At 44.7% G+C, this 27,834-nt stretch overlaps 1 protein-coding gene across 1 annotated transcript; it reads left to right on the forward strand.

The window, feature by feature from the left end:
* On the forward strand, positions 1–27,834 carry LOC144506489 (T-cell surface antigen CD2-like). The gene is made up of 5 exons (XM_078232671.1): positions 1–80; positions 192–512; positions 14,771–15,031; positions 20,251–20,386; positions 25,023–27,834. Exons 1-4 carry the CDS (start codon positions 23–25, stop codon positions 20,361–20,363), a joined length of 753 nt encoding a protein of 250 aa, XP_078088797.1. The 5' UTR covers positions 1–22; the 3' UTR covers positions 20,364–20,386; positions 25,023–27,834.

The raw sequence follows: 27,834 nt of genomic DNA on the forward strand, positions 1-27,834 counted from the left end.
CAGGCAGTTAAAATCAGTCAGGATGATTTCCTATAGTACTTGCGCACAATGCAGCTTCTTTCTGGTGATAGCTCTCTCTGGTAAGATAAACTAACCTGAAAAATTATTGAAAAGTTGAGAATAAATTGTCCTCAAAAATGCACCTTGTTTGTATCGCAATTGTTGACATTTTATTTTCTGTTCATTTTCAGGACATTTTCTTACAGGAAGTAATGGCAGTGTAGAAAATGTTTACAGGGAATTTGGCCGTCCTCTGTCTGTACGTTTTTGGAATCAAAGCTTCACTACTGAAAGCGAGCTGAAGTGGGTTAAAGGAAATTCATTGTTAGTTGCAAAATACAAAAACGGCACTCGGGTGTATGGAAAATTCAAGCGAAGAGTTGAAATTCTTCCAAATGGCACGCTGAGATTTAACGTTGTAACAAAAGATGATGAAGGAGAATACGAATTTCAAGTATTTAACAAGGATGGAAGACTTCAATTTTCTCAAGATTTTAAATTGCATTTACTTGGTGAGTTTATTTCTTTAAAATTCCGTAATTGACTTTAGCCAAAACCTTCAAGAAAAAATCGAACTAGTAAAATGATTACTCGTCTTCTGGTATTAGAAATGACTGGCTCATTACATTTTATCAGTAAGTATTATTGTGGTGGAGTCGGTACCTTAAGTTTAGGAAATTCACCGGAAATCTTATCACATGTCATAGAATCCCTACAGTGCAGTAGGAGACCAGCTGACCCATCGAGTCTGCTCTGACTTAGTGACAGAACTTCTTACCCAGGCCCACCCCATCTCCGTAACCCCATACATTTACCTCATTAATCTCCCCCTAACCTACACATCTTGGGACACTAAGGGGCAATTTAGCATGGCTAATCTGCACATCTTTGGACTTTGGGAGGAAACCCACACAGACTTGGGGAGAATATGCAAACTCCACACAGAGAGTCACCCAAGGCTGAAATCAAATCTCGGTCCCTGGTGCTGTGAGGCAGCAGTGCCAACCACTGTACCACGCTGGATTTCTGAGCAACTAACAGAGTGCAATTAATGTTCACCACTGATCCAGAGTACTACCACTATGATTGTCCTGCTACACATCTCTCTGTTATGTTTGCCTGTAGTCACATTTAACAATATGAACATAGGGACAAGGAGCAGAAGTAGGCCATTCAGCCCCTTAAACCTGCTCTGCCATTTAATTAGATCATGGCTGATCTGACAATAACCTCAAATCTGCATCCTGCCTACCTGCAATAACCTATCACCACCCCCCACCCACCCCTCACTTGCTTACCAAGCATCCATCCACCCCTGCCTTAAAAATATTCAAAGACTCTGCTTCCACCACATTTTCAGGAAGAGAGTTCCAAAGTCTCACCCACCTCAGAGAAAACAATTCACCTCATCTCCATTTTAAATGGCTAACAGCACTTTCCTGCCCTTCCTTTGTTCTGGGTGGGGTGATAAGCACTAGGACACCACATTAGGGTAAATACAATAAACTGAAATATAGTAAATTTACAACTCCTTAAGAATTAAATTTTATCGCCATCTGTAGTGTCTTATTTTCTTTTCCATTAATCACTAAAGCTGAATCGTATTCCCAATGGGTCCTTCTTGGGAAGGACCATTTAAAGGTAGCAAGTGATGTGAGGAATGAGCAAGCCAATTCAGCATCCCAGATCAATTGAATGGGAGAGCAAATATGAAAGAAGTTTATTGTGTCAGGTACATCATCCATCACTGCGTACATGATGACTACTTTATGGATATGGATATTATGGGATGCATGTACATGTTCTCAATCCTCAGAGACATAAACTGCAAAGCAGGGATCTCACTTCGCTTGGAATTTCTGCAATCACACTTGATACACAGTTATGGTGTGGCATACTAACACCAAGTATGTTACAGTTCAAAGTTTAAACAGCTGTCAAATTTTCAGGTGGGTGCCAACCAGGTTAACTAGAGCTGCACACAAGTAAATCCTCAACCAGTGTGCGGCACAGTGGTACAGTGGTTAGCACTGCTGTCTCACAGCACCAGGGACCCGGTTTCGATTCCAGCCTTGGGTGACTGTCTGGGTGGAGTTTGCACATTCTCCCCATGTCTGTGTGGGTTGCCTCTGAGTGCTCCGGTTTCCTTCCACAGTCTAAAGATGTGGAGGTTAGGTTGATAGCCCATGTTAAAATTGCCTCTTAGTGCCAGGGGGTTAGCAGGGTAAAGTTTATTTATTTGTGTCACAAGTAGGCTTACATTAACACTGCAATGAAGTTACTGTGGAAATCCCCTGGTTGCCACACTCCGGCATGGGGTTACAAGAATAGGGCCTGAGTGGAATTGTTGTCGGTGCAGGCTTGATGAGCAGAATAGCCTCCTTCTGCACTGTAGGGATTCTATGATTCGATGGAGTTTACCTACCTGGAGACAAAGCTTGGAGGACTTCAGAGTAAGTAATACCAATAATGTGATGGAAAAAAACACATGGTGAAATAAAATGGGCGAAAGATTTTTACAGGAAGTAAATTATTTTATAAAAATATTTATCAAAGTGAAGGATGTTAGTTTGGACGAATAGAGCTCTAGAGGTACCTGGGCTTGATTTTCAATCACCTTTGGGACACATTTTGAAAATAGCACCTCAGTCTTCCGAGGCCTCCAGAACACTCTGATATTCTCAAAGTGGGGTGGGACGATATAGAACTGCAAATCTTCTTGCCTCCAATTAACAGATTGTTTAACTCGCTGGATAACTTCTTAACCAGCTGGGGAAGGCCTGAGGAAGGTTTTCAATGTAGAGACCAGGAAAAGCAAATGGTCTGGTGCATGTAAGTTTTCAGCTGTCAAGAGGAGTGAGTAAATCATAGAGATTTACAGTACAGAAAGATGCCCTTTGGCCCATCCTGTCTGTGCTGACATCAAACATCAATCTATTCTGATCCCATTTTCCAGCCCTTGGTATTCTATGGCATTTATGATACCCTGATAAAAACAATAGAATTATTAGGTGAAATTTATTTTTCAGTCCACACTGTAGTTGATAGCATTGTTGCTGTTTTATTTTAACATATTTGGAGCAGGAAAATCATTCTGTAAATTAATTGTGCCATAAGTCAGAGCTGGGGAAGAGGATAGAGTTGGAGCTAGTTGGAGGGCGAAAGAACATGGAGGAGCACAGCGATGTATATACTTAATTTATTTTTAAAGCATGCAGCAGAGTATAGTAGCGTTTATTAATTTGAAGAAGGACCCACTGCGATGCATATTCAAATTGAAGTTCTACATTTTTGCAGCTATGGAGATTAGGTTTTAGGTTTGATGTTTATATTTCAGAGGAGGGGGTTTCCATGGAGTAAATGAGTACAGTTCAAAGTTTAAAGTGATGAGGAGGGCTGCTGGCCATTGATGTTTTTGGAGGGCAGATAGAGCAGAGGTCACAAAGCAGCACCACAGCCTGAAGCTCTGACGAAGGGTCATCCAGACTCAAAATGTTGAATCTATTCTCTCTCCACAGATGCTGAGATATTCCATCATTTTCTGTTTTTGTTTCAGATTCCAACATCCGCGTTAATTTGCTTTTAGACTGAAGCTTAATGACTTTTGTCATGACAATAACTTACATTTACTGCATACCTTTAACATCAAAAAGTATCCCATGACACTTTGCAAAGGTGTCAAGAGGCAGGCAGGATGAATGATGACATTGATCACAACCTTAATCAAAGAAATGTGCTCTAAGGAGAGGAAGGAAGAGAGGAAGGTGGGCTTACTGAGGGAGGGCCAAAGCTCTGCTGAATCAGTGGGAAGGAGAGTTATGGGGAGAAGAGCAAAATAAAGACTTGATATAGCACTCTTCACAACCAAAGCTCTTGGACAATGGGTGGGATTTTTCTGCCCTTCCCACTGGCGGGATCTTCCGGTTCCACCAAAGACAACCCCCCTCAGCAGGTTCCAGACAGGAGAACAGGCACGCCTCGCAAAACGCCACAGACATCGGCAGGACCGGAAAACACACTGCGATGGGGGTGGCATAAAATCCCACCCAATGAAGTTTAATCAACAAGTTCCCACAATGTGATAATTATCAGGTCATTTGTTTTTGTGATGTTGGTTCAGAGATAAATATTGGCCAATACACCAGGCAATTTTTTCTGAAATTGTGCTTCAAATCTCTAATGCAAGGCAGAACCTCCAACAGTGCAGCACTGAATTGTCAGCCAAGATCATTGTTCAAGTCATGGGCCAGAATTCTCTCAAAAAAATCCAAGTGTCAAATTCGCGTGAAAATTGGAGTAAATCACGCTGGTTTTTTCAGCGTGTTTCCCGCAATGAATCTCCCACACTCTGTGCAAGGCAGAGGCCACGAGCATGATTCTCATTAAAAGCTCAGGGGGCAGGGTTTATTCCCGCCAAAGAGACTGAAATCAGCGCAATGAGCGGGACCCCGTGCATGCGCACATCTCTGGGAGATCGCTGAAAGGACCTTTCAGCATTGAGATCGCTGGCCTCATCGCTAGCTTCTCACATCACCTCCCCCCCCACCCCCTCCCCCTCCCCACCTCCTCCCCCTCTCCCCTCCATGGACATCGCTGGCCTTTCATCCACACCCCTCCATGCTCCACAGACATTGTTGGCATCTCATCCCCCACCCTTCCACGGACAGCACTGGCCTCTCTCTCACCCCCCTCCCCCCCACCCCCACCATGGACATTGCTGGTCTCTCACTGCCCCTCCCTTCCCCCGTCCCCCATGGATGTCACTGGCCTCTCACCCCCCAACGAACATCACTGTCCTCTCACCCCCACCGCCCCATGGAAATTGTTGGTCTTCCCATCCCCAAATGACCCAGACATCATTGGCCACCCCATTCCTCTCCCCCACAATTCACACATATTGGCCTCACTGCTGTCTTGTCCACAAATAGCGCTGCCATGCACAACCCCTGCCTGCGAGTATTCCCCCTTGTTGTTTGACAGCTTTGAGCATTGCACTCCCTGAACACAGTACCTTGTTGAATGAGAGCCAATCAGCATGCTGGGAGATGGCTCACCCTCTATCGAAACCAGGTTCCCTTTACATTTTTTACTAACGGGCCCATGACTGGCCCAAACTGACTGCACCTGGACTCCCCTAGCAATGATGTGGAGATGCCGGCGTTGGAATTGCCCCTAGCAAGCCAGAGCAGTATATAAGCTGCAGTGATGGACACACAGCCAGTCACACCAGGAAGATGGCTGGAAAGAAACCTGCCCCGAGGTTCTGCCAGGCTGCCCAGATTCGCCTGATGGACGCGGTGGAGGAGAGGTGCCAGCTACTGTTCCCCGCTCAGGGTGAGTGTGTATCCCATTCTAAAACCTGCACATGTGCTGCACTAACCATGTTAAACCATGCTCAGACACCCGAAGGACATCCAACAATAGCGCCCCAACCACCCCCCCAAGAACGTCATTCAAGCCCTCCCCATACCTCAACCCCACCGTCCAGCGCCCCCCCCCCCCCCACCCCCTCCGAAATCAGCACCCCACAGTGGTGACCCTTTTCTCTGAAATGGCCAACACAAGCTCCAAACCTCAGGCACATTGCACCCCATGCACTTCAATATATCCATGCTTTCAATCCCCCTTATTTCCCCACAGGAGAAAAACGCACACAACCAGCGAGAGAGGGCACGGACTGGTGGCTGTGTCCCTGAGCTGTGGCACATGACGGTCTGCGAGCAGAGAGCCCTGGAGCTGGCAGGGGGAGAATCAATGCCTAGAATGGTGACTGACAGCCAGGTCGGCGTCTGGCATGCAAGTGAGCATCAGCTTAACCCTCTCCCTAAGTCTTCTTTGAAGTAAGAGCGATGCTGCAAGGGCTGCTTTCCCTCCCTTCCCCTAATGTCTGTTCTTTGTTACAGTGCCTGACTCTGAGGAACCAGGCCCTTCAGGTGTCGATGCCCCCCCCCCCCCGGCTGCTCATGAAGAAACTCCCCAGGACACCTCGGACGATACCTCGGAGGGAGGCCCTGAAGATTCCTCCGAGGACAGCACCAACGAATCAGCACAGGCATCAACCACACAACCCACCAACACAGAGACTATCGCGACCGTGGGCCATTTTAGTGTTGAGGCTTATGGGTCACGAACTGGTGAGCACATCAGAGCCGCTGATGCACTTCGGGTGGAGACGGGAACATCCGAGGGCTCGGGCACACAGAAGTCTGCCGGAGGCAAGGAATCAGCTGGCCCCAAACCAGATGCCGGCCCTCAGGGTTTGTTCGTCCCGAAGCTGGTGGAGATGCATCAGCAAACCCGGGGGGTCGTGGATGGGCTGTCAGCAACCATGCTGCAACTGCAAGGCTGTTTAAAGGAGTCAGATAGAGTGTTGTCGCAGGAGGTGGTGCTGGCACAGCTTGCAAACCAGGCCAACACTGCGAGGGTGGCGACCGCAGTGGAATGTCTGACACAGGGATCTGGCCTCATGGGTGACAGAGTCCAGGCTATCCTGGAGACAAAGTGGTGGCCATGGCTGGGACTCTTGCTGGCACTCAGGAGACACAGCAAGCCGTGGCTGTGAGCCTCGACAACTTAGCCGAGTCTCAGAGGGCTACTGCTGAGGGGCTCCAGAGCTTGGCTTGCTCACAGAATGCTGTAGTGGAGGGGCTCCAGAGCTTAGCCCAGTCTCAAAGGGCCAAAGTTGAGGGAACAGAGACCATGGGGCAATTGCATCTGGGCCTCAAGGACTGGCAGAGCCAAGTGATGCCGGAGCTTCTGGAGCTCAGTCCAGCTACCCTGGTGTCTCATGGAGTGTCCTCTGGGCATCCCGAGGGAGGAGAAAGGACCAGAGTCTATGCCAGAGCCTTCCACCCAGGAGACTCCGGACATCCCGAGACCTCCCGATTCACCTCTTCCTCACACTGGGGCATCTCAGGGCCAGCAAGATGAACAGGTGGGACAGAAACATCAGCGTCATCTGCAAGTCGGCCGGGGCCCTCCAGATCCCGGCCACCCAGGGGATGTCCATCACAGATAACAGGGTGTGGATCACAGCTGGACGCCTCCACCTCCGATGTGCAATTGATGAATGTTTGCCCCTCACCTCGCGAAGCCTGCAGCCCGGGCCTCCTGCTGAGCCTGCCCAACATCAAAATGGATGTATTGGCCTGCCCGGGCGAACAAGGCGTCCATGACCTGGCACATCTGAAAGCCTACTTGTGACATTAATAAATAAATACAATTCCCGTGGCGGGCAAAATGGGAAAATTCAGCCATCAGTCTCACATACACTCACTCACTCAGAGTAGGATTCTCCAATCTCGCCTGTGCACGCCCTGCTGCAAATGAGAATGGAGAATTTGGCATTGCAGCCAAAACTCCATTCACTTTCAGCGGTACCGGAGAATCCCAGTCACAAATGAGGATGGAGATTTTCGGTGTCACTCTCACACACACACTCATATACACACACGCATACTCATTCACACACACACTCATATACACACACGCATACTCATTCACACACACACTCATATACACACACACACTCATATACACACACACATACTCATTCACACACACACTCATATACACACACGCATACTCATTCACACACACACTCATATACACACACGCATACTCATTCACACACACACACTCATATACACACACGCATACTCATTCACACACACACACTCATATACACACACGCATACTCATTCACACACACACTCATATACACACACGCATACTCATTCACACACACACTCATATACACACACACACTCATATACACACACACATACTCATTCACACACACACTCATATACACACACGCATACTCATTCACACACACACTCATATACACACACGCATACTCATTCACACACACACACTCATATACACACACACATACTCATTCACACACACTCATATACACACACGCATACTCATTCACACACACAGTCATATACACACACGCATGCTCATTCACACACACACACTCATATACACACACACATACTCATCCACACACACTCATATACACACACGCATACTCATTCACACACACACTCATATACACACACACATACTCATTCACACACACACACTCATATACACACACGCATACTCATTCACACACACACTCATATACACACACGCATACTCATTCACACACACACACTCATATACACACACACATACTCATTCACACACACACGCATACTCATTCACACACACACTCATATACACACACGCATACTCATTCACACACACACTCATATACACACACGCATACTCATTCACACACACACACTCATATACACACACACATACTCATTCACACACACACTCATATACACACACGCATACTCATTCACACACACACTCATATATACACACACACATACTCATTCACACACACACTCATATACACACACGCATACTCATTCACACACACACTCATATACACACACGCATACTCATTCACACACACACACTCATATACACACACGCATACTCATTCACACACACACTCATATACACACACGCATACTCATTCACACACACACACTCATATACACACACACATACTCATTCACACACACTCATATACACACACGCATACTCATTCACACACACACTCATATACACACACACGCATACTCATTCACACACACACTCATATACACACGCACTCATATACACACACGCATACTCATTCACACACACACTCATATACACACACGCATACTCATTCACACACACACACTCATATACACACACGCATACTCATTCACACACACACACTCATATACACACACGCATACTCATTCACACACACACTCATATACACACACGCATACTCATTCACACTCATATACACACACGCATACTCATTCACACACACACTCATATACACACACACGCATACTCATTCACACACACACTCATATACACACGCACTCATATACACACACGCATACTCATTCACACACACTCATATACACACACGCATACTCATTCACACACACACACTCATATACACACACGCATACTCATTCACACACACACTCATATACACACACGCATACTCATTCACACACACACACTCATATACACACACGCATACTCATTCACACACACTCATATACACACACGCATACTCATTCACACACACACACTCATATACACACACGCATACTCATTCACACACACACTCATACACACACGCATACTCATTCACACACACACACTCATACACACATGCATACTCATTCACACACACACTCATATACACACACGCATACTCATTCACACACACATTCATATACACACACGCATACTCATTCACACACACACTCATACACACACGCATACTCATAAACACACACACGTACTCATTCACACACACACTCATATACACACACACACATACTCATTCACACACACTCATATACACACACGCATACTCATTCACACACACACTCATATACACACACACGCATACTCATTCACACACACACACTCATATACACACACACATACTCATTCACACACACTCATATACACACACGCATACTCATTCACACACACACTCATATACACACACACATACTCATTCACACACACACACTCATATACACACACGCATACTCATTCACACACACACTCATATACACACACGCATACTCATTCACACACACACACTCATATACACACACACATACTCATTCACACACACACGCATACTCATTCACACACACACTCATATACACACACGCATACTCATTCACACACACACTCATATACACACACGCATACTCATTCACACACACACACTCATATACACACACACATACTCATTCACACACACACTCATATACACACACGCATACTCATTCACACACACACTCATATACACACACGCATACTCATTCACACACACACACTCATATACACACACGCATACTCATTCACACACACACTCATATACACACACGCATACTCATTCACACACACACACTCATATACACACACACATACTCATTCACACACACTCATATACACACACGCATACTCATTCACACACACACTCATATACACACACACGCATACTCATTCACACACACACTCATATACACACGCACTCATATACACACACGCATACTCATTCACACACACACTCATATACACACACGCATACTCATTCACACACACACACTCATATACACACACGCATACTCATTCACACACACACACTCATATACACACACGCATACTCATTCACACACACACTCATATACACACACGCATACTCATTCACACACTCATATACACACACGCATACTCATTCACACACACACTCATATACACACACGCATACTCATTCACACACACACTCATATACACACGCACTCATATACACACACGCATACTCATTCACACACACTCATATACACACACGCATACTCATTCACACACACACACTCATATACACACACGCATACTCATTCACACACACACTCATATACACACACGCATACTCATTCACACACACACACTCATATACACACACGCATACTCATTCACACACACTCATATACACACACGCATACTCATTCACACACACACACTCATATACACACACGCATACTCATTCACACACACACTCATACACACACGCATACTCATTCACACACACACACTCATACACACATGCATACTCATTCACACACACACTCATATACACACACGCATACTCATTCACACACACATTCATATACACACACGCATACTCATTCACACACACACTCATACACACACGCATACTCATAAACACACACACGTACTCATTCACACACACACTCATATACACACACACATACTCATTCACACACACTCATATACACACACGCATACTCATTCACACACACACTCATATACACACACACGCATACTCATTCACACACACACTCATATACACACGCACTCATATACACACACGCATACTCATTCACACACACACTCATATACACACACGCATACTCATTCACACACACACACTCATATACACACACGCATACTCATTCACACACACACTCATATACACACGCATACTCATTCACACACACACACTCATACACACATGCATACTCATTCACACACACACTCATATACACACACGCATACTCATTCACACACACATTCATATACACACACGCATACTCATTCACACACACACTCATACACACACGCATACTCATAAACACACACACGTACTCATTCACACACACACTCATATACACACACACATACTCATTCACACACACTCATATACACACACGCATACTCATTCACACACACACTCATATACACACACACGCATACTCATTCACACACACACTCATATACACACGCACTCATATACACACACGCATACTCATTCACACACACACTCATATACACACACGCATACTCATTCACACACACACACACTCATATACACACACGCATACTCATTCACACACACACACTCATATACACACACGCATACTCATTCACACACACACTCATATACACACACGCATACTCATTCACACACTCATATACACACACGCATACTCATTCACACACACACTCATATACACACACACGCATACTCATTCACACACACACTCATATACACACGCACTCATATACACACACGCATACTCATTCACACACACTCATATACACACACGCATACTCATTCACACACACACACTCATATACACACACGCATACTCATATACACACACGCATACTCATTCACACACACACTCATATACACACACGCATACTCATTCACACACACACACTCATATACACACACGCATACTCATTCACACACACTCATATACACACACGCATACTCATTCACACACACACACTCATATACACACACGCATACTCATTCACACACACACTCATACACACACGCATACTCATTCACACACACACACTCATACACACATGCATACTCATTCACACACACACTCATATACACACACGCATACTCATAAACACACACACGTACTCATTCACACACACACTCATATACACACACGCATACTCATTCACACACACATTCATATACACACACGCATACTCATTCACACACACACTCATACACACACGCATACTCATAAACACACACACGTACTCATTCACACACACACTCATATACACACACACATACTCATTCACACACACTCATATACACACACGCATACTCATTCACACACACACTCATATACACACACACGCATACTCATTCACACACACACACTCATATACACACACACATACTCATTCACACACACTCATATACACACACGCATACTCATTCACACACACACTCATATACACACACACATACTCATTCACACACACACTCATACACACATGCATACTCATTCACACACACACACTCATATACACACACGCATACTCATTCACACACACACATACTCATTCACACACACACTCATATACACACGCATACTCATTCACACACTCATATACACACACGCATACTCATTCACACACACACTCATATACACACGCATACTCATTCACACACACACACACTCATATACACACACGCGTACTCATTCACACACACACTCATATACACACGCATACTCATTCACACACACACACTCATATACACACACGCATACTCATTCACACACACACTCATATACACACGCATACTCATTCACACACACACACTCATATACACACACGCGTACTCATTCACACACACACTCATATACACACACGCATACTCATTCACACACACACTCATACACACACGCATACTCATTCACACACACACTCATATACACACACGCATATTCATTCACACACACACTCATATACACAAATGCATATTCATTCACACACATACTCATTCACACAAACACTCATATACACGCACACACACGTGAACACTCATATATACACACACACTCATATACACACACGCATACTCATTCACATACACACTCATATACACACACACATACTCATTCACACAAACACTCATATACATTCACACACATGTGAACACTCATACACACACACTCATATACACATACACACACACACTCACTCACTCTCACACATTCTTATATATACATACACACACACATACACACTCTCACACACGATCTTATGAAAAAAAAATTTAAATCGAGAACGAACATGAAAACAGGAGAGGTACCATTTTTTGGGCGAGTCCAAATCTGTGATCGTATGCACTTAGAGCAGAAAAAAACATCAAACACCATTTCTTGCCTGTAGGAGGAGGTGGCAGATCTTAAATTGCCAGAATGCTGGCTGAGAGCAGCAGAGGGCGCCATTGCACATGTGCATGTCTCTGTGCTCCGAGCAGCAGAGAGACCTGTCACACAACCTCTGCTGCTCTCAGCTTGCCTCCATGGCCTAAACATGACCCTCCCTCCAGCTACCATAGGGACCCAAGGCCTATCGAGACCCCTACCCACCTAAACTGTTCGACCCCCACACCACCTCCACCTGGACAGATCGACACCTGCGACCGCCACCCGCCCCCCCCCCCCCCTCCACCTGCTCAGATCAACCTCTGTAACCCCCCTTCTCCGCCCGGAAAGACTGACCTTTGCGACACCCCCCACGCAGACAGATCTATCCAGGCGACCACCCCACCCAGAACAATTGCCGCCTCCGACCCCCACTGATCGCAATGCAGAGTGCACAGCGATTCCCTCCCCTACCACCGATTGGTCCACCTCCAGTCTGGTCCCACCTCTCCAGCATGCCCCACCCGCTCATCACGTCTGGTCCCCATTGCTGGGTCCAAAGATGTTAGGTTGATTGGCCATGCTAAATTGACCCTACTGTTGGGGGATTAGCAGGGTAAGTGTGTGGGGTTACGGGAACAGGGCCTAGATGGGATTGTGGTCGGTACAGAATCGATGTGCCGAATGGTCTCCTTCCGCACATAGGGATTCTATGATTTTGAGATCCAGCTGTGATTTTCACCGGAAAAAAACGCTCCCAGTAAAGCCCAGAGGCAAGTGAGCCCGGACGATTGAGTCCCAGGGCAGCTAATTGCATTTAAATTAGGATTTAAATACATTTAAATAATTTATTCAGCCTCTCGCTGGAAATGGGCGCAAGGCTGATCGCGCCGGATACCCAGTGCCAGTAAGATTGTGAGAAGCAAGAAATCAGATACGAACCTAATTTCTCAGCTCTCTTGCAATGTTACTGACTTGCCCTACCCATTGGCTGGTGGAGCACAATGGTAAGATCGCCCCCCCTCTACTCATATACATGCTCACACTCTCACACTCTCTCACACACTCACTCTCACATTCTCACTAACTCTCATCCACACACACACATTTGCTCACTCTCACACGTTTCTCACACATCTACACTCTTTGCAGCTTTAGTGAAAAAGCCCATTCTTCTCAAATTTCTCTTAATAACCCTGCCCAATCGTCCTTCAGTGGTGAACCTACAATTCACCTTTTCTATTATTTCCAGATATTTGAGGTTGCTCAAATTGCACCTAATGTAAAATTTTAATAAGATAAAGATATAGGTCGATTGTTATCTCAACAGGTACTTGACCATTCTGATGTCAGAAGTTCAGTAACTGAATATAAATGATTTTAAATGCCTTAGAGAAAACCTATTTTTGATTCACACAAGAAGTAATTTACGCAGGCTTTGAACTTTTTTTCTATTTCAGAGAAACTTTCGATACCAGAACTGAGTATTACTTGTACCTCTGAGCAAGATGTGGTCTTGTCATGTGAAGTTTGTGGAGGGACTCCTGGCACTTTCTATTTGAATGACCAACAACTCACCGAGGCCAATGCTGTGTTTTCATCTGATGGAAAGAAAGCGACATTGAAGAAAGACTCATTTTTTGGCAACGAAACAGTCTTCTGTAAAGTTGAAAACCAAATTAGTAAAAATCAGACTGCTCCAATGGAATTCACCTGTCCAGGCAAGTGTAAACATGGGGACCTAAGAGCAGGAGTAGGCCATTCAGCCCGTCGAATCCACCATTCAATATGATCATCCACTTGAATGCTTTTTTCCTCACACTAACCCCATATCCCTTTATGTCTTCGGAATTTAGAAATATGTCAATCTCTATTTCAAACATACTCAATAACTGAACTTCCACAGCCCTCTGGGGTAAAGAATTCAAAAGTTTCACAATCCTTTGCATAAATGGTGACTTTTAAGAGCGTCTTGACAAATACGTGAATAGGCTGGGAATAGAGAGATAAAACCCCCTACTCTTCCTGGGAAGAGTAGGGGGTTTTAGTTCAGTCGGGCAGCTTGGTTGGTGCAAGCTTGGAGGGCCGAAGGGCCTGTTCCTATGCTGTAATTTCTTCGTTCTTTTTTGTTATAGAGTCATAGAGTTATAGAGGTTTACAGCATGGAAACAGGCTCTTCGGCCCAACTTGTCCATGCCCGTCCTTTATTTTTTAAATGACTAAGCTAGTCCCAATTGTCCGCATTTGGCCCATATCCCCCGATAGCCATCTTACTCTTGTAAAAGTCTAAACGCTTTTTAAAAGACAAAATTGTACCCGCCTCTACTACTATCTCTGGCAGCTTGTTCCAGACACTCACCACCCTCTGCGTGAAAAAATTGCCCCTCTGGACCCTTTTGTATCCCTCCCCTCTCACCTTAAACTTATGCCCTCTAGTTTTAGACTCTCCTACCTTTGGGAAAATATATTGACTATCTAGATGATCTATGCCCCTCATTATTTTATAGATTTCTATAAGATCACCCCCTCAGTCTCCTACGCTCCAGAGAGAAAAGTCCCATTCTATCCAGCCTCTCCTTATAACTCAAACCATCAACTCCTGGTGGCATCCTAGTAAATCTTTTCTGCATTCTTTCTAGTTTAATAATATCCTTTCTATAATAGGGTGACCAAAACTGAACACAGTATTCCAAGTGTGGCCTTACCAATGTCTTGTACAACTTCAACTAGATGTCCCATCTCCTGTATTCAATGTTCTAACCAATGAAACCAAGCATGCTGGATGCCTTCTTCGCCACTCTGTCCACCTGTGACTCCACTTTCAATGAGCTATGAACATGTACCTCGAGATCTCTTTGTTCTGTAACTCTCCCCAATAACATTAACCGAGTAAGCCCTGGTTCGATCTGTCATAATTCATCACCTCGCATTTATCTAAATTAAACTCCATCTGCTATTCGTCAGCCCACTGGCCCAATTGATCAAGATCCCGTTGCAATCCAAGATAACCTTCTTCACTGTCCAGGTGCAGTCTTAAACAAAATTCTCCTCATCTCGCTCGGCACGGTGGCATAGTGGTTAGCACTGCTGCCCCACAGCACCAGGGACCCAGGTTTGATTCCCAGCTTGGGTCACTGTCTGGAGTTTGAATGTTCTCCCTGTGTCTGCATGGGTTTCCTCTGGGTGCTCCAGTTTCCTCCCACAGTCCAAAAGGCGTGCTGGTTACGTGCATTGCCCATGCTAAATTTTCCCGGAGTGTACCCAAACAGGCGCCAGAGTGTGGCGACTGGGGGATTTGCACAGTAACTTCATTGTAATGTTAATGTAAGCCTACTTGTGACTATAAAATTAACTTTACTTTTTCCCTTATTTTTAAATTGTGTTCCCAATGCCCTGCCTCACAGTGCCAGGGGCCCGGATTCAATTCCAGCCTTGAATAACTGTATGTGGAGTCTGCACGTTCTCCCCATGTCTGCTTGGGTTTCCTCCGGGTGCTCCGGTTTCCTCCCACACTCCAAAGATGTACATGTTAGGTGGACTGCCCATGCTAAATTGCCCCTCAGTATCCAAAGATGTTTAGGTTAGGTGGATTGGCCATGGTAAATATATGAGGGAAAATATCTTATCTGCATCTATCCTGTCAATTCCTTTAATTATTTTATTAGTTTCAATGAGATCATCTCTCATTCTTTGAAACTCTAGAGAAAACAGGCCCAGTTTTCCCAATCTCTCTCCGTAAGACAATCCCACCATCCCGGAACAAGTGCGGTGAACCTTTGTTGCACTCCCTCTCTGGTAGTAATATCCTTCTTAAGGTAAGGGGATCAAAACTGCACACAGTACTCCAGGTCCGGTCTAACCAATGTTCTATACAGTTGAAGCAAGACCTCAACCCTATACTCAAATCCTCTTACGATAAAGGCTAACATTCCAGTAGCCTTCTTTACACCTCGCTGCACTTGCGTGTTAGCTTTCAGTGACTTATGGACAAAAACACCCAGGTCCCTTTGTACATCTATACTTTCTAATTTCTCATCATTTACGAAATACTCTGCACATCTGCTCCTTTTATCAAAGTGGATAACCTTGTACTTTCCACATTATATTCCATTTGTCATGTTCTTGCCCACTCACTAAGTCTATCCAAATCCTCTTGAAGTCACTTTACATCTTCCTCACAACACACATTCCCATCTAACTTTGTATCATCCGCAAACTTGGAAATATTATTTTTCACCACACATCCAAATCATTGATATATATTGTGAACAGCTGGGGCTGAAGTACTTACTGATCCTTGCAGTACCCCACGAGCCACAGCCTGCCAACCTGAGAATGACCTGTTTATACCCACTCTGTTTTCTGCTTGTTAACCAATCCTTAATCCGTGCCAGTATATTACCATCTATCCCATGTGCTTTAGTTTTGCTAACCAACCTCTTGTGGGGGACGTTATCAAAAGCCTTCTAAAAATTCAAATATATGACATCCACCGTTATCAATTCTGTTAGTAACATCCTCAAAGAACTCCAACTGCTTCATCAAATTTGACCTCCCATTCATAAATCAATGTTGAACATGCAGAATCAGATCATTATTATCCAAGTGTCCATTTTTCACATCCTTTATAATAGACTCTAGTATTTTCTCTACCACTGACGTAAGGCGAACAGATTTGTAGTTTCCCATTTTCTTTCTCCCTCCCTTAAATAGTGCGGTGAAAGTTGCTACCTTCCAATCTGCAGAAACCATTCTATTTGTAGTATTTAAAGCAATGTTTTGGTGACGATGGCCACAATTCTTCAGTCTTACACGCCCCACCGCTGCTGCCAGTGAGAATGGAGAATTTGTCGCTCAGCCAATCTCCATTCATAGCAGCGGGACTGGAGAATTCCAGCCACAGACAAGGTTGGAGAACCCCGGCCTATTTGTACATTCAGCAAATTTAAAAACAACAGAAACTTTCCAATCAATTTGAATTAAATTTGCTGGGATGACAGTAATTTAAGATCATCAAAACTAATGCGACTAAATAGCCTCAGAGAATATGAAGGCTGTAGATCACCAAGCAATATATAAGAAAGTGAGTATAATGCCCACTTGCAAGGAATACTTTTGCAGAATCGTGAAGGAGCCAAAAAACATAAGAGTTATTTTCCTTTCATTTAATTCACAAATAGCCTTGATCATTATCTTGTACAAACAAGAGATTTGATTTTACTGGGAATGTTGGGCTAACAACAGGAAAATGGCCAGTTCACTGTGTCGACTGTATATCATTTTGTGCAGTTTGAGTAATCTGCATTAATGGTCTTGAGCTAGCAGTTCACCTAATTGAAAGCATGAAAATCTAGCTAGCTTCTCACTTTTGAAAAGTTATACCAAAGTAAAGGCTGCAGACTGTCGTATTGTCTGCAGTTTTGGTCTCTTTTTCTGAGGAAGGATGTTCTTGTTCTCGAGGAAGTGCAGCGAAGATTTACTAGGCTGATACCGGGGATGGCGGGACTGATGCAAGAGGAGAGATTGACTAGATTAGGATGGGATTGTTTTCGCTGGAGTTCAGGCGAATGAGGGGGGATCTCATAGAGACTTATCAAATTCTAACAGAACTACACAGGGTAGATGCAAGGAAGATATTCCCAATTGTGGGGGAGTCCAGAACCAGGGGTCATGGTCTGAGGATTCATGGTAGACCATTTAGGACGGAGGTGAGGAGACATTTTTTCACCCAAAGATTGGTGAGCCTGTGGAATTCATTACCACAGGAAGTAGTTGATGTCATAACATTGAATTTATTCAAGAGGTGGCTGGATATAGCACTTGGGGTGAATGGAGTCAAAGGTTATGGGGAAAAAGCAGGATTAGGCTGTTGAGTTTGATGATCAGCCATTATCCTAATGAATGGCAGAGCAGGCTCGAAAGGCCAAATGGCCTCCTCCTGCTCCTATCTTCTATGTTTCTATGTATAACTAGGGCTCTAGAGAGGACTTTAAACCAATAGTTGGGGGAATGGGGCATTGGTGGGGTGGGGGAGTGGAGGAAGGGGGGTTCACCTGAGGATAGATTTTGAAACTTAAAGAAAAAGGAGAAGGCAATAGCATGGAATAGCGTTACGGGGAATGGTAACAAGACTGATAGGATAGGGGCAGAGTACATAAACATAACAGTGCACCAGCAAATGTAGACAGCGTAGGGAACAACATTTCTTTCAACGAACAGAGGGGGAAGAGGATGCCAGTGAAGGGCGATTCAGAACTCCAAAGATAAAAGTTGCAGCAATAAAAAAAAAATCAATGTGGGTAAAGATAAGCTGAGTGGGACAGAAGGGGACAGGGATTTTATTGGAAGTAGTGCATCAGATAGCAAAGTCTATGCAGGGAATAGCAGTAAAATAAATTGACACAACTAGAGATAAATTCTTTAGATTTAACAGCCATTACAGAGGAATTATTACAAGATAAACAAAGTCACAAATCGGAGAATCACACAATTGTTCATCCCATCGAGCCTGCACCAACAACAATCCCACCCAGGCCCTATCCCCGTAACCCCACATATTTACCCTGCTAATCCCCCTAACACTAAGAAGCAATTTAGCATGGCCAATCAACCTAACCCGCACATCTGTGAATTATGGAAGGAACAAATTAATAAGGAATCATGGTTTCCAAATATACCACCTAAAATTTCCTGAAATTGAGTTATGCTGCTGTTGCACCTTATTAAAAATGTTCATCATGATCTTAAGTCTGCATGAACCGGGTAGATGGGCTGCTGCCACTTTAATTGCTGGGTTTCTGACAGAATCAAAGCCACCCAGCCCAGACAGTAGGGGTCTAAACAATCTTTAAAAGTTGAGTAATTTATGCCTCTGTTGTGTGTGGTTGGTGTCATTTTTATACATTCTCTTGATGTCTCTTTGTTTCCACTTTTGGTATAGATTCAACTGAAGGTCATTATTTTATGAAGATTTTTTTCATTACTCTGGCTGTGGCGATTGTACTAATTATTCTTGTGGGTCTGGCTTATCATTATTGTTGGAACAGTCTTTAACAACAACTGCAAGATAAGTGGAGGTGAGTTTGTAACTGATTCGGGAACCTTGGAGAATGAGAGATATTGTGAGCCTAGTCAAAAAGAAAAAGAAAGCATTTGTCAAAGCTAGGAGGCTGGGAACACACGAAGCAAGTGTGGAATACAAGGAAAGTGGAAAGAAACTTAAGCAAGGAGTAAGGAGGGCTAAAAGGGGTAATGAAAAGTCATTGGCCAGCAGGATTAAGGAAAATCCCAAGGCTTTTTATCCATATATAAAGAGCAAGAGGGTAGCCAGGGAGAGGGTTGGCCCACTCAAGGACAGGGGAGGGAATCTATGCGTGGAGCCAGAGGAAATGGGCAAGGTATTAAATGAATACTTTGCGTCAGTATTCACCAAAGAGAAGGACTTGGTGGATGATGAGTCTGGGAAAGGGTGTGTGGATAGTTTGAGTCATGTTGAGATCAAAAAGGAGGAGGTATTGGGGTTCTTGAGAAACATTAAGGTAGACAAGTCCCCAGGGCCTGATGGGATATACCCCAGAATACTGAAAGAAGTAAGGGAGGAGATTGCTGGGGCCTTGAGAGAAATCTTTGTATCCTCACTGGCAACAGGGGAGGTCCCAGAGGATTGGAGAAAAGCCAATGTTGTTCCATTGTGTAAGAAGGGTAGCAAGAATAATCCAGGAAATTTCAGGTCGGTGAGCCTTACGTCAGTGGTAGGGAAATTATTGGAGATGATTCTTCGAGACAGGATTTAGTCCTACTTGGAAATAAGTGGACGTATTAGTGAGAGGCAACATGGTTTTGTGAAGGGGAGGTTGTGCCTCACTAACTTGATGGAGTTTTTCGAGGAAGTGACAAAGGTGATTGATGAGGGTAGGGCAGTGGATGTTGTCCACATGGACTCCAGTAAGGCCTTTGACAAGGTCCCTCATGGCAGACTGGTGCAGAAGGTGAAGTCGCATGGGATCAGGGGCGAGCTGGCAAAGTGGATTCAGAACTGGCTCGGTCATAGAAGACAGAGGGTAGCAGTGGAAGGGTGTGTTTCTGAATGGAGGGCTGTGACAAGTGGCGTTCCTCAGGGAACAGTGCTGGGACCTTTGCTGTTTGTAATATATATAAATGATTTGGAGGAAAATGTAACTGGTTTGATTAGTAAGTTTGCGGAAGACACAAAGGTTGGTGGATTTGCGGATAGCGATGAGGACCATCAGAGGATACAGCAGGATATAAATTGGTTGGAGACCTGGGCAGAGAGATGGCAGATGGAGTTTAATCCATACAAATGTGAGGTAATGCATTTTGGAAGGTCTAATACAGATAAGAAATATACAGTAAATGGCAGAACTGTTAAGATTATTGATAGGCAGAGGGATCTGGGTGTACAGGTACACAGGTCACTGAAAGTGGCAATGCAGGTGGAGAAGGTAGTCAAGAAGGCATACGGCATGCTTGCCTTCATCGGCCGGGGCATTGAGTTAAAAAATTGGCAAGTCATGTTGCAGCTTTATAGAACCTTAGTTAGGCTGCACTTGGAATATAATCCTCAATTCTCGTTGCCACACTACCAGAAAGATGTGGAAGCTTTGGAGAGGGTACAGAAAAGATTTACCAGGATGTTGCCTGGCATGGAGGGCATTAGCTATGAGGAGAGGTTGGAGAAACATGGTTTGTTCTCACTGGAACGACGGAGATTGAGGGGAGACCTGTTAGAAGTCTACAAGATTATGAGGGGCATGGACAGAGTGGATAGTCAGAAGCTTTTTCCCAGGTGGAAGAGTCAATTACTAGGGGGCATAGGTTTAAGGTGCGAGGGGCAAGTTTAAAGGAGATGTACGAGGCAAGTTTTTTTACACAGAGTATGGTGGGTGCCTGGAATTCGTTGCCGGGGGAGGTAGTGGAAGCAGATAAGATAGTGACTTTTAAGGGGTGTCTTGCCAAATACATGAATAGGATGGGAATAGAGGGATATGGTCCCTGGAAAGGTAGGGGGTTTTAGTTAAGTCAGGCAGCATGGTTGGTGCAGGCTTGGAGGGTCGAAGGGCCTATCCTGTGCTGTAATTTTCTTTATTTTTTTGAATTTCAAGATGGAGTGTTGCTTTTAATGGTTTCTCTTCCCACTCCCACACTGTTACTTCTGGTGTCCCCCAGGAATATATCCTTATTCCCCTCCCCCCCTCCTATTTCGCATCTACAGGCTGCCCCTCAACAAAAACATCCACATTGTTAGTTTTCACATGTTTGCTGATGGCACCTAGCTCTACCTCATCGCCTCCGCTCTTCACCCTTCAAAGTATTGCTAAATTATCAGACTGCTTACCCAAATGAGTAGAAATTTCCTCAAATTAAACATTTGGATGACTGTCCCCATTGTTTTCAGTCCCCATTCCAAATTCTGTTCCCTAGCTACCAACTGATTCCCTCTCCCTGGCAACTCTGGGAAACTAAAGCAGTCTGTTTGTAATCTTGGCATCACATTTAACCACGAGATGGGCTTCTGATCATATATTCATACCATTACTAAAACCGACTATTTCCACCTCTGTAACTTTGTCCAACTTTACCCTGTCGCAGCCCATCTGTTGTTGAAACACTCATCTGTGCCTTTGTTACCTCCCAACTTGGACCATCCCAACACATTCCTGGCTGGTGGCGCATAGTCTACCTCCCATAAACTGGAAGACATCTAAAACTCTGCTACCTGTATCTTAACTCACATTCAGTCCCTATCAGCCCTGTGCTCGCTGGCCTACATTGGCTTCCAGTCAACAATTGTCTTGATTTTAAAATTATCATCTTTGTTTTCAAATTTCCCCATGGCCTTGTCTTTCCCTATCTGTGTAACTCCCACCAGCTCTGCAACATTCTGAAATATCTATGCTATATCTATGCCGGTGGAGGCCAGGTCATTGAGTGTATTCAAGACATAGAGATAGATAGGTTCTTGATTGGTAAGGGGATCAAAGGTTACGGGGAAAAGGCGGGGGAATAGGGTTGATATCAGCCATGATTGAATGGCGGAGCAGACTCAATGGGCTGAAAGGCCTAATTCTGCTCCTATATCTTATCTATTTCTGGAATTCTAGGCATCCTAATATTAATTGTATCACTCCTGGTGGCCACGCTTTCAGGTGCCTGGGCCTTAAACCTTGGAATACAGTCCTGAGAGCTTTCTACCTCTCGATCTTGCTTTTTTCCTTATTTGGTTTAGTATATTCCTGAGAAGCACTTTGGAACATCTCATTATGATACAGGCAGTATTCAAATATATGTTATTGTTGTAGTTTTTAAACCAACCTGGAGCAGATACTTTGCCTTCGAGGGAAAGAAAGTGAGTAAAAATAGAACTAAAACTGGGACAAAATTAGAATCTCATTATCGTAATTGATCTCCCAACATGAGCTTCTGATACCTATTTCCACCTCTGAAACACACGTCTACTCCACCATGCCTCAACAGATCTGCTGTCGAAAGCCTCATTTGTTACCCCTAGCTGTTACTACTTTAACACACACCTGGTTTGCTAACTTCCATTCTTTTCAAACTTGAGCTCATCCAAAACTCAGCTGCCCCTCCTGCCTGTTCAGCTGAATGTAAAGGATACCATGGTGTTACTTAAAGAAGACCAGGACATTTTACCAAAATCCTGGACAACATTCCTCCCTCGGCTGACAACACTATAAGTAATTCAACATGTCACTTGTCCGTTTACTTTTTATACATAAATTGGTTCCTGCATTTGCCTTTGACTGCACCTCATATCCAATGGATTATATTTCAAAGTTCACTGCAATCTCCTGTAGATGTCAAAATATGCTATATAAATGCAAATAAGTTTGTTTCAATGAAGAGATTTATATAATTTATCATTGATATCATTTTTGTAAATCTATTGTTTGTTCTTACCATCACTCATCTGAATGATTATTGCTCAATATATCTGTCTTATAGTTTACAGTCTAAACCAGAGTGGAATTTTCAAGTTGAGAAAATTACCTTGTGACAGGTGATAATTGATAAGACAACATATCGTTAGAAAGGTTTTCTGTTCACCGTGGGCTCAATGCATATTAAATATTTAATAGTGAGAAGGTGTAGAATCACAGAATGCCTACAGTGCAGAAGGAGGCCATTTGGGTCCATTGAGCTGCACTGACTCTCTGACAGAATACCTTGCCCAGGCCCTCTCCCCTACTCTATCCCTGTAACCCCACACATTAACCATGGCTAACCCATCTATCCTACACATCTTGGGACTCAAAGGGGCAATTTAAATGACCAATCCACCTAATCTACACATCTTTGGTCTGTAGGAGGAAACCGGAGAACCCGGAGGAAGTCCACGCAGACACAGGGAGAATGTACAAACTCCACACAGGCAGTCACCCAAGGCAGGAATTGAACCCGGGTTCCTGGCGCTGTGAAGCTGCAGTGCTAACCACTGTGCCAAAGTGTACCTAAGTGTGAAAGACACTTTGGAAGTGTGAAAGATGTTTGGAATCTGGGGTTTACCTATGGGAGCTGTTTCTCTGACTGAATCCAAGTAAATTTCTATAAAAGCACCGCCCACCCCACATGCCCACCCACTCCTCAAAACATATCACATGTGACCCATATTTAATTTTGGAAGATGGCATTCATCGATTTATGTCATTTGACAGAACGTTTCTTTTACAGCTGAGAATCAATGAAGACTACTCATAGAGAAGGGCATTGAAATGATGTGAGATCAGTACTAGATAATGTGAACAGAGAAACGCAGGGAAGAAAAGCACCCGGCCTGCGAGGCTTTCAACTACCTGACCGCCTGGCATCTATTCGTTGTGGAGTTAAATACAGCTTGTATTCCTTACTTCTTTCTTCACACTGAACATACCATCTGTTACATCAATTTGAGTCACTGAACCTTGGTCTGTGTTGTAAAGTTGTGGTATCCTGTTTTATTAATTATGTTTCTGTTTCTGGTGATATTCTGTTCAATGGTTTGAGAGACAAATGAAATTCTCTGCCCACAGAATGAAATCGTTATTGCAGATTTTTCTTTATAAATGTCTAGCCAGTAAAGGACATGGTTCGCTTAAGGCCATGTCTATGTCACGTGATGTCCACCTGGGTGTATATTTGGCTGCTGCACCGACCCAAACCCATTACTTTGATTTCCCCTTTTCTCCACTTCTCTTGACCTGTTTTAGACACTTTCTTTCTGTTTCTGTCCTTTCCTATCAAACAGTCACGCAACTTCTCTTTTCACCCCACTTCAGTACTTTTTCCTCACTATGCCCTGAACTACCATTATCACCACTCTTGACCGGTGTGCCCTTACAAACTACCTCCCCTTCTTTTCTAGGGTCCCTGAAAGCAATGTCGCCTCCAAAATCACTGCCCATTTAAGCCGAATCTCTAGAGGTGGTGCTATGGAAGCCAGTTCACCTCCTGGGGGAGGGCATTGTTCCACCAACATTCCAAGCGTGGCCCATGTGCTGCACCATCTGGGGAGAGTGCCCATGCAGGTGTGCCCTGCCAGCACTGGAAGCAACTCGAGTGCTCTGATTGTGGCAATCCTGCTGGCTCATTTGATGCCCACTTTCCAAATTTGGACCACAGAGGCCCATTCAATAAATTCACCCGTCATTCAGCAAAAGTTATTTGCTCAGCTGTAAGAAAGCAAAGCACAAGTATTATTTACAGAAGCCGGCATCCAAATGTAGACAGGGCAATTCTGAAAGATTTCTGTCATTGGAAGTATCCTAGCGTGTTTTTGGAGGAGTTGTGAGATCCCGAATTTGGCAGGGAGATTTTACAGCATCCTCGCAGAGAAAGGCAGAGGAGTAGGTGACCTGTTCATGCAGAGGCTGGAGCAGGTATTGGGCTATGGATGATCTTTGTTTGTGCAGAAGAACAGAGGCCAGGATTTTCCAGCCGTTCTTGCCAGTAGGATTTTCTGGTCCCATTGAACCCCCACTGCAGGTTTCCTGGTTGGGGTGGAGTGCATGGAATGGGAAACCCTGTTGACATCAGCAGGACCAGAAGGTCCTACTGCCAGCCAATGGTGGGCCACCTTGTCTGCAGCGAAACATGTTGCAGGGGCGTGGAAAATCTTGCCCGGAGGGTGGGAGCAGAGACTGTGAAGAGGGAAAGCTCTACGCTATGTCCTCTGCCAACTTGGAGCTGCTCTCTTCCATGTTTCATGACGAGAGGCTGTCTGGAAAGCAGAAACATAGCATCATCCTGATTGTTCTCTGTGGTGCAGGTTATAGCCAGCTGTAGATAACCATCTCCTCTACTGGGCTCCGGAAATGCAGTTGGTTATGTCCCCATCCAACTGTGGAAGCTGGTCAGGGAAGAAGGTCAGTAAATGTGTTGCACCGTGTTTGAGTGATTTGCCTGCCTTGGCTGAAAGTGGACATAGCGAGAGGTGGGTGTGAGGCTGGCAGCATTGGTAGGTGCATGAGGCTGAGGTGGAGTGTCTGGATATTATGTATGAGTCTTAAATGCCAGGGAATGTTGTTGGGTGAGTGATGGGCATGTCGTGCCTTGAGCAGCATGAATGGTTGATGGAGCATGAGCCGACCAGGCATGGGGGCTCGGACACATGAGTAGATAATGGCTATGGCGCTCCATTCTGAAGGTTGTCCTTGAGGGCTTCCTGTCATACCAACATCCCCCCCCACCACCCACCCCCGCTATCCCACCTCAGGAAGATGACTATTCTCCTTCTGTCCTCCTGGAACCCTCCCTCTGCCCTGCTGCTTGGTATTCAGTAACAGTCTGCTGTAATTCAGTGCAGCTTCCCTGTGCGTGCACCCTCTGCCATCAGCAAAGCTGTTCAGCTCCTTGTTAAGTCCGGAGGCAGCCACACAGCACTTGGTCCCACATTAAAATCAGATAAATCAGGTGGCAGCACCAGGGGTGGCACGGTGGCACAGTGGTTAGCACTGCTGCCTCACAGCGCCAGGGACCCGGGTTCGATTCCCGGCTTGGGTCACTGTCTGTGTGGAGTTTGCACGTCCTCCCCGTGTCTGCATGGGTTTCCTCCGGGTGCTCCGGTTTCCTCCTCATCTGAAAGATGAGCTGGTTAGGTGCAGTGCCCAAAAGGCGCCAGAGTGTGGCGACTAGGGGAATTTCACAGTAACTTCATTGCAGTATTACTGTAAGCCTTACTTGTGACTAATAAACATACTTTAACTTTGAATCTTCACTGGAGCCAGCATGGGGGCATGTGGCAAATCACATGCCTGCATCCATAAAACAATACAAATCAATCTTTATCCATACATGTGGGTGTTTCTACAGCACACAGACTGCAATGGTTGAAGAAGGCAGGACACGACCACCTTCTCAAGGGCAATTAGGGATGGGCAATAAATGTTGGCCTAGCCAGCGACACCCACATTTCAAATAAAACAAATAAAGTTTTAATCTTGCTGATCAGCTTTATGTCACTGCAATGTAACAACTCTAATTAAGGTTATAAAGGACATTCTCTGAG

Source organism: Mustelus asterias, chromosome 17 (genome assembly GCF_964213995.1).
Source record: "Mustelus asterias chromosome 17, sMusAst1.hap1.1, whole genome shotgun sequence".
NCBI classification, from domain to species: Eukaryota; Metazoa; Chordata; class Chondrichthyes; order Carcharhiniformes; family Triakidae; genus Mustelus; species Mustelus asterias.

Excerpts from the sequence above, each read along its gene's own strand:
- LOC144506489 (XM_078232671.1), top strand. The coding sequence starts at position 23 with ATGATTTCCTATAGTACTTGCGCACAATGCAGCTTCTTTCTGGTGATA. Across the intron at positions 513-14,770 it reads TTTTAAATTGCATTTACTTG|AGAAACTTTCGATACCAGAA; the intron begins GTGAGTTTATTT and ends TTTCTATTTCAG. Across the intron at positions 15,032-20,250 it reads AATGGAATTCACCTGTCCAG|ATTCAACTGAAGGTCATTAT; the intron begins GCAAGTGTAAAC and ends CTTTTGGTATAG.